Source organism: Choloepus didactylus, chromosome X (genome assembly GCF_015220235.1).
Source record: "Choloepus didactylus isolate mChoDid1 chromosome X, mChoDid1.pri, whole genome shotgun sequence".
In the NCBI taxonomy this organism is placed as follows: domain Eukaryota; kingdom Metazoa; phylum Chordata; class Mammalia; order Pilosa; family Megalonychidae; genus Choloepus; species Choloepus didactylus.
Window position 1 is genome coordinate 112,479,386 of NC_051334.1, and position 14,075 is coordinate 112,493,460.

At 36.1% G+C, this 14,075-nt stretch overlaps 1 protein-coding gene across 4 annotated transcripts in view; it reads left to right on the forward strand.

Annotated features, from left to right (window-relative positions):
• Positions 1-14,075, forward strand: part of CENPI (centromere protein I) — a 131,003-nt gene that overhangs the window by 57,633 nt on the left and 59,295 nt on the right. For 3 of the 4 annotated variants that reach the window (XR_005214635.1, XM_037822317.1, XM_037822318.1), the window contains 7 exons: positions 4,622-4,670; positions 4,967-5,013; positions 11,380-11,469; positions 11,800-11,928; positions 12,164-12,331; positions 12,480-12,600; positions 13,752-13,843. Coding sequence is in view for 3 of the 4 variants with exons in the window: in XM_037822317.1 (XP_037678245.1) it covers positions 4,622-4,670; positions 4,967-5,013; positions 11,380-11,469; positions 11,800-11,928; positions 12,164-12,331; positions 12,480-12,600; positions 13,752-13,843 (696 nt within the window). In the remaining variant the exon portion in view is untranslated. The remainder of the gene's footprint in view (positions 1-4,621; positions 4,671-4,966; positions 5,014-11,379; positions 11,470-11,799; positions 11,929-12,163; positions 12,332-12,479; positions 12,601-13,751; positions 13,844-14,075) is intronic. The other variant, XM_037822319.1, reaches the window with a different exon arrangement.

Here is a 14,075-nt window from a genome sequence, read left to right on the forward strand (position 1 = left end):
TCCCCTGGGAGTCATGTCCCTCATGGGTGGGGGGGACATTAATGAATTTATTTGCCAAGTTGGGCTGAGAGAGAGAAAGGCCACATCTGAGCAACAAAAGAGGTTCCCTGGAGGTGCCTCTTAGGCATAATTATAGGAAGGCTCAGCCTCCAATTTACAGCCCTAAGTTTCGTAAGAGCAAGCCTCAAGTCAAAGGCCTGATTTATTAAGTAGTGGGTTCCTAATTTCACTTAATATATATTCTATCCCAAGATAAATGGTCAGTTCCTTACATTATCTTCACTTAGTTGTACAATCATCATCACTCTCCACTCTAAACAATTATAACATAAGGCATCCCAGAGTTTTCTTCAGCTGCCAATTATTCATCCCTAGTATTAGTTAGTGTTGGTAAGATACTCCTATTAAATATAGTCTATAATATGTAATGGGTAGTTTTTCCATATACCACTCTTGTTAGCTCTCTGCACCAGTGTCATACCTTATATCATGCTAACACTTATTTAGGTTTGTGGTGCTACTCTTGGGTTACATGCCTTTAAACAACCATTTGCTAACATGTTCACCTTCAGTGCATCACTGATACTTATAATCCCCTTAACAAACCATAGTCACACCTGACCATTCTCATACCATTAAGTTCACCCTCATTATCATAGCTGTACATATTAGATTGTCATTCCCCCTTCCCTATCTTCTATCTCTGGGTCCCCTATAGTCTGCATTACAAGACACTTATACTACATTTCTCATGGAGTTCACATTAGTGGTAACATACAACGTCTCTCCTTTTGTGTCTGGCTTATTTCACTGAGCATTATGTCCTCAAGGTTCATCCATGTTGTCTTATGTTTCACAAACTCGTTCCTTCTTACTGCCGCATAGTATTCCATTGTGTGTATATACCACATTTTGTTTATCCACTCATCTGTTAAAGGACATTTGGATTGTTTACATCTCTTGGCAATTGTGAACAATGCTGCTATGAATATCAGTGTGCAAATATCTGTTTGTGTCACTGCTTTCAGATCTTCTGGTTATATACCAAGAAGTAAAATTGCTGGATTGTGGGGTAACTTGATATCTAGTTTTCTGAGGAACTGCCAAACTGTCTTCCATATTATCCAGTCCCACCAGCAATGAATAATAATTCTAATTTCCCCACATCCTCTCTAGCATTTATGGTTTCCTGTTTGTTTAATGGCAGCCATTCTTATTGGTGTGAGGTGATATCTCATGGTTGTCTTGATTTGCATCTCTCTAATAGCTAGTGAAGATGAACATTTTTTCATGTGTGTTTTTTTTAGCCATTTGTATTTCCTCTTTGGAGAAATGTCTTTTCATAATTTTTCCCATTTTATAATTGGGCTGTTTGTACTGTTACAGAGTGGTAGGATTACTTTATATATGCAGGATATCAGTCTCTTATCAGATACACAGTTTCTAAATATTTTCTCCCATTGTGTTGACTGCCTCTTCATCTTTTTGACAAATTCCTTTGAGGTACAGAAGCTTTTGATTTTGAGGAGCTCCCATTTATCTATTTTTTCTTTCGTTGCTTGTGCTTTGGGTGTAAGGTCTAGGAAGCGACCTCCTAATACAAGGTCTTGAACTTGTTTCCTTACATTATCTTTTAGGAGTTTAATGGTACTGTCTCTTATATTGAGGTCTTTCATCCACTTTGAGTTAACTTTTGTGTAGGGTGTGAGATAAGGGTCCTCTTTCTTTCTTTTGGATATGGATATCCAGCTCATCCAGTGCCATTTGTTGAAGAGACTGTTATATCCCAGTTCAGTGGATTTGGGGGCCTTATCAAAGGTCAGTCAGCCGTAGATCTGGAGGTCTATCTCCGAATTCCCAATTCGATTCCATTGATCAATATGTCTATCTTTGTGCCATTACCATGCTGTTTTGACTACTGTGGCTTTATAATAAGCTTCAAAGTCAGGAAGTGTAAGCCCTCCTGTTTTGTTTTTCTTTTTTAGAATGTTTTTAGCAATTCTAGGCATTTTTCCCTTCCAAATAAATTTGATAACTAGCTTTCCCAAGTCTGCAAAATAGGTTGTTGGAATTTTGATTGGAATTGCATTGAATCTGTAGATGAGTTTGGGTAGTATTGACATCTTAATGACATTTAGCCTTCCTATCCGTGAACATGGAATATTTTTCCATCTTTTTAAGTCTCCTTCTATTTCTTCTGGTAAAGTTATGCAATTTTCTATGTTTAGGTCTTTTATATCCTTGTTTAAAATTATTCCTAGGTACTTGATTTTTTAGGTGCTATTGTGAATGGAACCTTTTTCTTGTGAATGGAACCTTTTTCTTGAGTGTCTCTTCAGTTAGGTCATTTCTAGTGTATGGGAACATTACTGACTTATGTGCATTAATCTTGTATCCTGCCATTTTGCTGGATCTGTTTATTAGCTCAAGTAGACGTTTCGTTGATTTCTCAGGATTTTCCAAATATAAGATCATAGCATCTGCAGATAATGACAATTTTACTTCTTCCTCTCCAATTTGGATGCCTTTTTTCTTTGCCTTGCCAGATTGCTTTGGCTAGAACTTCTAGCACGATGTTGAATAATAGTGGTGACGGCAGGCATCCTTGCCTCATTCCTGATCTTAGAGGGATCTTCAGTCTCTTGCCATTGAGTACTATGCTGGCTGTGGATTTTTCATATATCCCCTTTATCATATTGAGGAAGTTTCCTCAATTCCTACCTTATGAAGTGTTTTCATCAAAAAAGGATGCTGAATTTTGTCAAATGCTTTTTCAGCATCTATTGAGATGATCATTTGATTTTTGCTTTTGATTTGTTAATGTGTTGTATTACACTGATTGATTTTCTTATGTGCAGTTTGTCAGGGAGTCCACTCCAGAACACAGTGGTCCTAGCTGCAGGTGGAGTACTCTGGGGCTGCAGAGCTGTGCGTCTCACCTTTCAGCTCAAATGCCCCAGAGTCCCTGTCTGCCATGTGCCCACAAGTCCCTGGGATTGGGGTAAGGCTCTTGGAACTTCTGTGTGGCGCCCTTGCCTCTAGGCTATGCCACTGTGGGCTTCCGTGGAAGAAGAGTGGATGCTGTCACAAATCCGCCGAATCGTGAATTCCCTCAAGAGAGCTCTCAGCCACGGGGCTGTGAAGGGTTATCTCCCCAGCCAGCTGTAGAGATAGGGCTTAGAAAAATGCTCTCTCCTTGCTTGGTGGCCAGTCCCTAGCTCGGCAGCTGCAGTGCTGTGAAGGGTTATCTCACCAGTCAACTGCTAAGATCCATCACCAGTATTTATTACCAAAACTTTTTCATCACCCCAAGTAGGAACTCAGTACCTATTAAGCAATAACTCCCCATTTCCCCTTCTACTCAGCCTCTGGTAATCTCTAATCTTTTTGTCTCTATGAATTTGCTTATTCTGGATATTTCATATAAGTGGAATCATACAATATTTGTTCTTTTGGGTCCTTGATTTCACTGAGCATAATATTTTCAGGATTCATCCATGTTGTAACATGTGTCAGAACTTCATTCTTTTATGGTTGAATAATATTCCATTTTATGTATATACCACATTTTGTTTATCCTTTCATTTGTTGATGGACACTTGGATTGTTTCCACCTTTTGGCTATTGTGAATTATGCTTCTATGAACATTGATATATAGATATCTGTCTGAACCCCTGCTTTCAGTTCTTTTGGGTGTGTACCTAGAAGTGGATTGTCAGGTCATATAGTAATTCTGTGTTTAACTTTTTTTTAACTTTATTTTGAAATGATTTCAAATTTACAGGACAGTTGCAAAAATAATACAAACCCCATACAGAGGACTCCAGCATACCCCCCCCCCATACCCAGATTCACCAACTTTTACAGTTTTGCTGCATTGTCATTTCTTTCCCTCCCTCCCATCCTTCCATCCTCCCATCCATCTGCCCTTCCATCCTTCCATCTATCCATCCATCTATTTTCTAAACTTTTGAGAGTAGGTCATATACGTCATGCTTCTTGTACACTAATACTTCCATGTACATTTCCTAAGAACAAAGATGTTCAGTTATAGAGCCATCTTAAGTACAGTTACCAAGTTCAAACAATTTAACAGTGATAACTGTCCACACTCCAGTTTTTTCATATGTCCCAATAATGTCCTTTTGAGTATTTTCTCCTCCATTATTAGATCCAGTCCAGGATCATGTATTGCATTTAGTTGTGTTTAACTTTTTGAGGAACCGCCAAACTGTTTTCCACAGCAGCTGCATCATTTTACATTCCCAGCAACAATGTACAAAGGTTGCTATTTCTCTGTATCCTCACCAGCACTTATTTTCTGATTTAAAAAAAAAGTAATGGCCATACTAGCAGATGTGAAATGATATCTTATTGTGGTTTTGATTTGCATTTCCCTAATGACTAATAATGTTGAGCATCTTTTCAGGAACTTATTGGTCATTTGTTTACTTACTTTGGTGTAACGTATGAAAATGAGAAGCTTTGTAAAACTTGTTCAGTGAAGTCCTGAAGCCTTTTTTCTTAATCAGTATAAGATTGACACTAGACGAAAATGTGTTGCTGCTCTCTGTTCAAGACATATTGTCATTCTTCTTTTTAAATTTTATATTTTAACAGTGCCCTTTTGTCTGCCATTTGTTATATTTAATTACCAAAAAAGAGAATGGTGAGTATTTTCCTTTCAGTTTTATTATGTTTTCTCTGAGGAATTAGCTTTTATATTGGTGTTTATAATGTTAACTATTCACATTACTTACATGACAGGACTTGTTTTGTGGAAATTGCTTTTTAGAACTTTTTTTTATCTAAGAGCATCTGCTTAATGGCTTAACTGAACCAGGGTATTTATAGTCTTGATCTGTTGTAAGAAGAAGCTATATGAACTACATGGGGGTTAGGTATAACCAGTTTCTTTTTATTCTCAACCAAATACATAGAACCTTTTCTCTTTACCTTTTCTAGTCAAGCCATTTCGTGTGAGAAAACTGCTTGATCTTCAGGCTAAGATGGTGAGTACTGAAAAGACCTAAGACTGCCCAGTATGTCATTCACTAGTACTGAGCTAGGCTTTGAGGATACAAAATCAAAGGAGTCATTATCTTCAAGGGACTTACTGTCTGTGTGGTTTAGTCAACAAAATATAAAGTCAAAATCAGACTTGGGGTCAAGAAATGCTTCCTGGAAGAGAGGTGATGCTTGAGAGAAATTATAAAGGATGAATGGAATTTAACGAGGAAAAGAAGGGAAAGAACAGCATTTCTGGCCTAGAGAGCAGTATATGCAAAGACATATAGATGTCAAACAGTAAAATCTGTTTAGGGAACTGGTTTGGTACTGCTTGAGCAGAAAGTGTTAAGGTGTGGTCAGAAATGTTATTTTTTTGTTGATGTGATCTAGGAAAGCATTTCAAGACATTATTCTTTTCTGGATACTTAAATTTCAGGGTACTATTTTCTGACCATTACCTCTTGTCCTTAGAGTTCTCTTTCACTGTTATTTCCATAGTACCTGCCAGGTAACAGAAATCTGTGAAACTCTGGGTATAAAACAATAGGAAGTAATAGTTCCTATGCCTAGGTGAAGCCGACATGACCTACTTAAAGGCATTAAAATTTAATGAAAAACACAAACACACAGACATTCGTGCTTCTCTGTTTTGAAGTTTCCTCTTAGCCCTTTTTTTGTAAATGCTGTCCTTGTGTGATCTCTCTACCCCCATAGCTTTTATCCTGCCTGTATGCTGATGCCCCCATAGCTTTTATCCTGCCTGTATGCTGATGCCTCAGTGCTATAGATTTTGCCACACCCTTTCTTGATCTTCCATGTATTTTCACCTGGTTATTCCATAGATATTTCAAACTTTACCTGTCCCAAACTGAATTTATAATCTTTTCTTCTCATTCCAGTGCCTTTTCTTGTATTTCCCTATCTTGGTGAGTCCCATAAGCTGGAAACCTAGGAGTCATTCTCAACGCCTTCCTTCTCATATCCACAACACCCAATTGGTTCTCAAATTTTTTCGGTTCCATCTCCAAAAAATATCACCCAAATTCATCCTCTCTCATCCTTCCCCATTACCTTAGTCTTGGCTTAGGCACTCATTTTGTACTTAGTCTTCTCTATGGCACTACCATCTTCCTCCCACACTCTTCATATCAATTGATCATCATATCTTGTGAATTATGCATCCTAATTATTACTCAAAATCAATTCCCTTTTCTTCATTCCCCTACCTTAGTCCAGGGTCATCATCACCTCTCACTTGGATTACTGCTACCAACCCCAACTGATCTTTCTGCTATGCTGTTCTTACATCCTTCCAGTCTCTTCACACTGCTGCCAGGGTTCTTGTTTTAAACCTCAAATCTGGTTATGTTACGCCTATGCTAAAGATAAGTACCTTAGTATGGCATACTAAACTCTCCACAGTCTCTATTGCTCCAGCTTTATCTCACTCCACAATAAGCCTCTGGGGCCTCCCCTTTTCTCTGGTCCTTCTCCTTCCTAAGGCCACTGGTTCTCAAACTTTAGCTATGCCTTAGATCAGCCAGAGGGCCTATTTTAACACAGATTGCTGAGCTCCACCCTCAGTGTTTCTGATTCAGTAGGGCTGGGTGAGCCTGATAATTTACATTTTTTTAACAAGTTCCCAGGCGATGCTGATTTCTGCTGGTCTGAGGACCTCATTTTGAGAACCACTCTCCTAGGCTTACTGTGAACTAACTTGTAGTTTCTTAGTTATAGCAGGCTGTTTGAAATTTCTTTGCCCTTGCTCATGCTGACTGCCTAGTCAGAGTGAGCTCCAGTACATTTTTGTGCTTTATCTTCTGGGCGAACTCCTGCTTACATTCTGAGTCTGAATTCAAGAATTATATTTTTTATGATTGCTTTATTTAACTTTTTAAAAATTAAAAAAATTTTTTCCTTGCAATTTTATTGAGATATAGTCACATACTGTACAGTCATCCAAAGTGTACAGTCAGTTGTTCACAGTGTCATCATATAGTTGTGCATTTATCACCAGTTATTTAACTTTCAGGTTTGTTTAACATTCCCTCCTTTGAACCCCAGTGCACCCTATATATATCTATCATGGTACCTATAATAATTATTGTACTCATTTGTATACATGTGTAAATATCTTGATGGTAAGACTTTGTGTTATTTTTATATCCCTAACAAAAATGGCTAATATTTGAGTGCTTTCTATGTGGCAAGCATTGTACCAAGTGCTTTATATGCATTCTCTCATTTTAATGCTCTTAACAACTTTATGAGGTAAGTACCATAAGTATCCTATTTTACTGATAAACTAAGGAGTCAAGAGGTTAAGTAACTTTTTTGAGGTCACACAATATATGGCACATTAATCGGTACTTAATAATTATTAAGTAAATAAGTGTGCTCCATTTAAAGCAATTTAAATTTTATTAAAGTAATACAAGTATATAGATTTAAAAATCAGATTGTTCTATAAGGCTTAATGAAAAACAGCATAACCCTGCCCTGCCCTTCTTTCAACTCTTCTGGAAGTTTTACTTCCATATTTATAATAAAATGCTTATACGGCTTTTTAATTTTTTCAATTGTAAGTGTTATCCTGTTGACTTCTTTTTTTATAAATTATAAATTTATGTGCATTTTATATAAATAAAAATAAATTTTTATAAATCTCAAAAATTTAAAATTGATATAATTCACATACCATAAAATTTACCCTTTTTTAATGTGTAAAACTCAGTGTCTTAATAAATTTACAAAGTTGTGATACCATCACCACTGTCTAATTCTAGAATATTTTTATCACCCAAAAAGGAACCCCATACCCATTAGCAGTCACTCCCCTGTCCCCCTCCCTTCCCCAAACCTCTGGTATCCAGTAATCTACTTTCTGCCTTAGGGATTTGCCTCTTATGGCCATTTCATAAAAATGGAACCATACAATATATAGCCTTTGTGTCTGATTTCTTTCACTTAGCATGTTTTCAAGGTTCAGCCATGTTGTAGTATATATCATTACTTCATTCCTTTTTATGGCTGAATAATATTCCATTGTATGGATATACTACATTTTGTTTACTTATTCATTAGTTGATGGACATTTGGGTTGTTTCTACTTTTTGGCTGTCATGAATAATGCTTCTATGAGCATTCATATACAAGCTTTTCTTTTGTGGACATGTGTTTTCATTTCTTTTGAGCATATACCTAAGAGTGGAATTGCTGGGTCATATGTAATTCTGTGTTTAACTTTTTGAGTAAGTACTAAACTGTTTGCACAGAGGCAGCATAATTTTACATTCCCATTCTGGGGGTTGTCTTTTTACTTTCTTAATAATATCCTTTGAAGCACAAAAGTTTTTAATTTTGATGAAGTCCAATTTATATTTTTCTTTGGTTGCTTGTGCTTTTGATGTCATATCTAGGAAAGCATTGTTTAATTCAAGGTCATGAAGATGTATGCCTATGTTTTCTTCTAAGAGTTTTATAGTTTTGGCTCTTACATTTAGGTCTTTTATTTCTTGCCTGTTCCTGGACTTTAAAGTGGAATCATACAGTATTACTCTGTCGTTTCTGAATTCTTTCACTTAACAATGTTCTTGAGATTTATCCTTGCTGAATGTATCAGTAACGTTATTACTAAGTAGTATTCCATTGTATACTACAATCTATATCTGTATCTATAAAGCATCTATCTAGAGCTGTATCTATCTTCTATATCTTTATCTGTAAAGCATCTATCTAGAGCTGTATCTATCTATAGTTACAACTCCGTCTTGTTCTCTCACTGTTCTTGTTTTATATAGCCTCCTGTTTTGGTTCCATGGATACACTTTCTTCTCTTAGCCCTCTGAGGATATTAATGATAAGTTTTGGTCAGAATTAAATTTTATTTCCCATTAATAGAAATTTTGGAAAAGATGTACATGTTACAGCAAAACATTTCAATGGAATAAGAAAATTCTTGCCATAAATAAGATCTTGCTGATTTGTATTAACTGGAACAACAGTGTATGTTCAAGTTAAAAAATGATTTAGTAAATGATTGTCTAAAAATTTTAAACCCAGACATTAAATGCATGGCTTCACTATTAATATTCTGTATAGTTCATTACTAAATTATTCCATTATCAGCAACTATTTAAAAAGATACATTTATAACATTGTTTTGATTGGCTGTATTTTAGACAGAGTTCAACAATATCAAACCAAGAAGGCATAGCCATGCTCATATTTAAGTGAACATGTATAATGGTAACAGGTATTATCAGCACATGTAAGCAGATATATTGGATTTGTTAATTTCTGATACCTACAAAAGGTACAGCTCATGTATACCTATCCATGCCCCTTAACTCTGTATCTGTGAAGGAAACAAAAACGCAGAAATTGCCTTTCTGGTGGCAAGCACGAATGGCCGGAACTGGAGCAGATATATTGTTATCTCCCATACACTGGGCCCTATTGAAAGCAATCTTTGAACAGGAAGGAAGAGTTAGGTCTCTTCCTAAGGGCTTGTGAGAATTGTTTCTGGGATTCTCCGTCCATCAGGCACAAGCCTCTGTGTGTGTACCATGGGCTGTGGCAGCAGCTCCTAATGAAAAAAATTTTTGAAGAGTGTTTGTTACAGGTTTGTCTCAGAATTCCTTTCTCTAGTTTGTTCTGTCTCTCTTTTGTGATAGAGGTTTCTCTCAAATGCTTGGTAAACCTTCTTTGTCCATATTTAATAGTAGCACAATAAAATGGTAATTCAAATCTTGCGTGTGTAAACAGGACATATTCATTGTGGAATCCTGATGCTTCATTGGGGAGCCCCCGGATAATTGTGTTACTTTCCCCTGAGAGGAATTCTACTGTTTCCAGTCCAGAGGGTTTAAACCTGGCTGCCAGCCCTCTGGGACCTAAGCAGTAGAAGGGGGTGGGGAAGGGTCATGATGCCCTCTCTGACCTGTGCCTGGTGTCTCTGATCCCAGCTTCAGCTTCAGAGAGTAAAAACTCTAATGTTTTGTCAGTGTAGAGAAGGAATTTGGGGTTCTAGCTGCTTATATAGGCTTTCAACCAATCTGCCTCTTTTCTGCCCCTCCTGTACCTTCACTTTTCAGAGGTGTCTGGTGCCTCAAATTCCTGAGCTTTTCTGGGAGTTCGGTAGCATGAATCTGCTTCTTTTCAAGCTTTTACTGTTGTACCTTAGGTTTCATTTTCTCTGTTTTGCTAAGTTGGTTACTGTTTGCGCATCTTCGTTCTAGGTTCCAAAATCATGTTGAGGTCTCTCATTTCTGTTGTCTCCTCTCTTGTTCTCTTTGAGCTTGTGCTTTATGCCCTTTTCCTTCATTTTTTTTTACTAGCTTTTTAGTGGAGCTTTGAGAGGACTCAGAGTTAAAGTTATATGTTCAATATACCATTTTTAACTGAAAGTCTCCCTTTAAAAAAAGGTCTAAACTTTTTGAGAAAAGATAGGTTAACTAGACAATAAGTATTAAAGGCGGTACTAAATATTTTTCTATCAAAAAAGACTCCTAACTCAAAGCATAAACTCCAACAGTCATTGATAATGAGTGTGCAGAGGTCAGAAGATAGTTTTTACATAGAGACACATAGTCATTTTGGTTTTGTTATAATAAGTTTAATTTCAGGACGCTGTGATAAAATAGGAATATTTAGTATTTTGAAGCCTAGTTTGCTGCCTTCCTTATTTTGTACAGTATTTGAGTCAACAACATTTTAATATAATAAAACAATATGATTACTTCCTTGGAGTTCATTTTAGTGGTATGATTTCTCTGTATAGCCAGATATATCAAATAGAGGTATCTAGCAGCATTGACTTCTTTCATTGTGAAATTATTGTTTTTATTAAGACTTCTTTCAGTCATTTATATCAAGCTGCTTGACTACTGCATGCCAATCATAATATTTCCTTTGCTCTACTTTCTTGGCTTCCCTTTTTGTCCTCCCTTCTTGATATCTAAATTGAGGATGAATAAACTCTTTCTTTGAGTATGCTACCAGTGAGAGTAAAGCCATGCTAGCAAGTATGACTGGCAAGCCTAAGGCACTGGCAGAGAAGATAAAATAGGAAGAAAAGAAGAAAGAAATTCCAAGAGACAAGTAAAATAGGTAAAAAAAGGTCATAAAAGAGAAGGTCACAGGTTGGAGAATGTTGTTTTATGATGGGTGATTTAGATGTCAGATTATTCAGTCCTTGATTTTCTAGAGCAGTTTCCTGTAGCCACATCACACAGTGAAATTAGGGTCTGAATATGTATTTGGTGTCAGTATATTTTATCATAAAAGTTTTGTTCTTCTTGGCATTTTCCTCCCCAGTTTCTTATTGGGTACGGAATTGAAAATTGAAAACTCTTATTTTATTTTAGGGAATGCAGCCTCATCTTCAGGCCTTATTGTCACTGTATAAATTCTTTGTTCCTGCTTTGATCTCTGTATCTTTGCCTGTAAGGAAGAAGGTAAGAAATGAAGGAGATAAGACATTAAGATTAAAATGTTATTTTTGATAAAATTAATTTACAGAATTGAACTGCAAAAGTTTGCAGCATTCCATTTTAAGTTCTGATATTACAGCACTGTTTTTGGAAAGTTTTTTAGGGACTGATACACTTCATTTTGATTCTATTTGATGTGTTTAATAGATTACTGATCAGAAAGAAAACTTTTGGATTGGATGGGTACAAAATATTTCATAATTAATATACTTTCAGTTAATGAAGAGTTTTAGACTTTATGTTGCTCCAACTTTTGGGCGCCTCTTCTCATGTATTTTACATCCAACTTTATAGATCTATTTTAAGAATTCAGAGAATCTGTGGAAGTCAGCTCTGATTGCTGTGAGACAAAGAAACCAGAGATCTTCTCCAGCTCCTCTGAAGCTGATGTTAGGTTCAGCTAATGTACGTTCTGTAAAAAGAGTAAGTATCTAAAACCCCAGATGACTTGTATAGCCTTCTTTTATTAAATCTAAATAATAACCATTTAAATGTTAGATGAAATTATAGATATTTAAATACGTTTTAAGTACCCAGGAGTCTATACAGACCATATTCACACTCCCTTAATTGAATCACCTTAACAACTGCTTTTGGATCTATATTTTAAAGTCTGTTTAGTCCATTAATAGATTGGTTTTTTGTTTTTCTTCTTTAGAAATGGAATTCTCACTCAATTATACCAGTGCTAAACCCCAGCAGCCACAGTAAAGAATGTGGGAAGAAAGAGATGAGCCTTTCTGATTGCCTCAGCAGAAATGGGTCATTTCCACTAGTCAGACTTCATAGCTTCCCTCAACTTTTACAGAACATCCATTGCTTAGAGGTTTGTGACTGGACCATGTGTTCATTTACATTTACATTTGATCTTCATGGCCTTGATTTTTCTTATATATTTCCTATGTGGTGATTTTCTTGTTGCTCTGACCTACTTTTCATATACTTATAGTTGACCAGTTGTTCTGTCTTTGCAGCTGCCTTCTCAGATGGGCTCAGTACTAAACAACTCTCTGCTACTTCATTACATTAACTGTGTCAGAGATGAGTCAGTCTTACTGAGGCTCTATCATTGGTTGAGTCAAACATTACAAGAAGGTAAGAATTGACTACTTAGAAGCATTGGACAAATGAGAAAAGAACAAGGTAGTTTACAAATTGATGTCTTTCATAAGGGTGCCAAATTCTAGACAGTTGGATCCTTCATATCCTGTAATTATTTCTCTAGTAATCATATATTCAGAGGATGAGTGCTTCCTTTGCTATAATTTTAAGGGCAGCAAGAAAGGAGGTGTGTTGTTCTAGAATAGTGCTGGTACAACAAATTCTTGGTGGGTAGCTCTACTCTGATGACCATCACAATCAAAACTATTTTCATCTTTGTCTAGAAATTTGCCTTTAAGCACCCAGAGTCCATCAAATTAATGCTAACTAAACTTAGAAGAGACTAATATATAAGCCAGAAGGTCAACTTACTATTTTATAGTAGAAGTAACTTTCTGGTGACCAAAATGATCATATCTGGCAATGAAAACATCCTCTCTCTGCTATTAGTATATGTGGGCGCCAAATTAGTATTAGATTTTTAAATTATAGAATTACAGGAAAGGGCACCTGAGGAGTCTTTTATCTAGGCCATGGTAAAGCCTGATCATCCCATTCCTCCTAGGGGTTGTCTTTCTCTAGAGATAGTATTTCTCTTGACCAATTGAGTATCTCTTTCCTTGATAAATAGCTCCTGACTCTTTAAAGTGTTTAAAGTCAGTTTAATTTGGTTCTTGGCTAACTCTCCTTCTACTCAATCTCCTCTGGATAGAATATGATACAATTTATTAGGTTTCCACTTACTAAATTCCAATATTGTCTAGTCCTACCACTCTTAGATTATACCTAGCTCACCCTAATTGAAGTTTACGGTATTCTCAAACTTTTAATATAAATATGAACGTATTTATAGTCTCTTGGATTATTATATGACAAAAGGCTAATTGCATTATTTGTATGTGAATTTTACCAGCTTATTTTTTTCACTGTAAGCTTTTACCTGTATTACCAAGTTTTTGAGGAGCATCTCACTGTCACCTCCACATACCTTTTACAATCGACAGTCTAAGTTGTCCCAGTATGTACAAGATTTTGGCTTGTTTATATTTTTCATTTACTTTTCACTTTAGAGTATCACTAATTATGTTTTGTGTCATTTTCATTGTTGTGCAGCAAGATACTTATGTTTAATATTTCTGCTCTAGAATGTGTTTGGTACAAGGTGAATAATTGTGAATATGGGAAAGAATTTGCCGACTTCCTGGACACTATCATCAATGCAGAGTGCTTCTTACAAGTAAGATTCTACTTACTTCCTACAAGAATCCACCACTCTTTACTAAAAGTTATTTAGGTATTCATCAAAAACCTTTTCTTTAGTGCTGTAACATCTTTTGTAAACAATCTTTGCCCAATTTAAAGACCCATTATAAGTGAAGCTGAGTTGGACTGATCTTTATCTTTGTACTGTTAAGTGGGAAAGGTCTATAATTTAAAAGAATGAACTGAAGATGTAAGTGAATGCATTC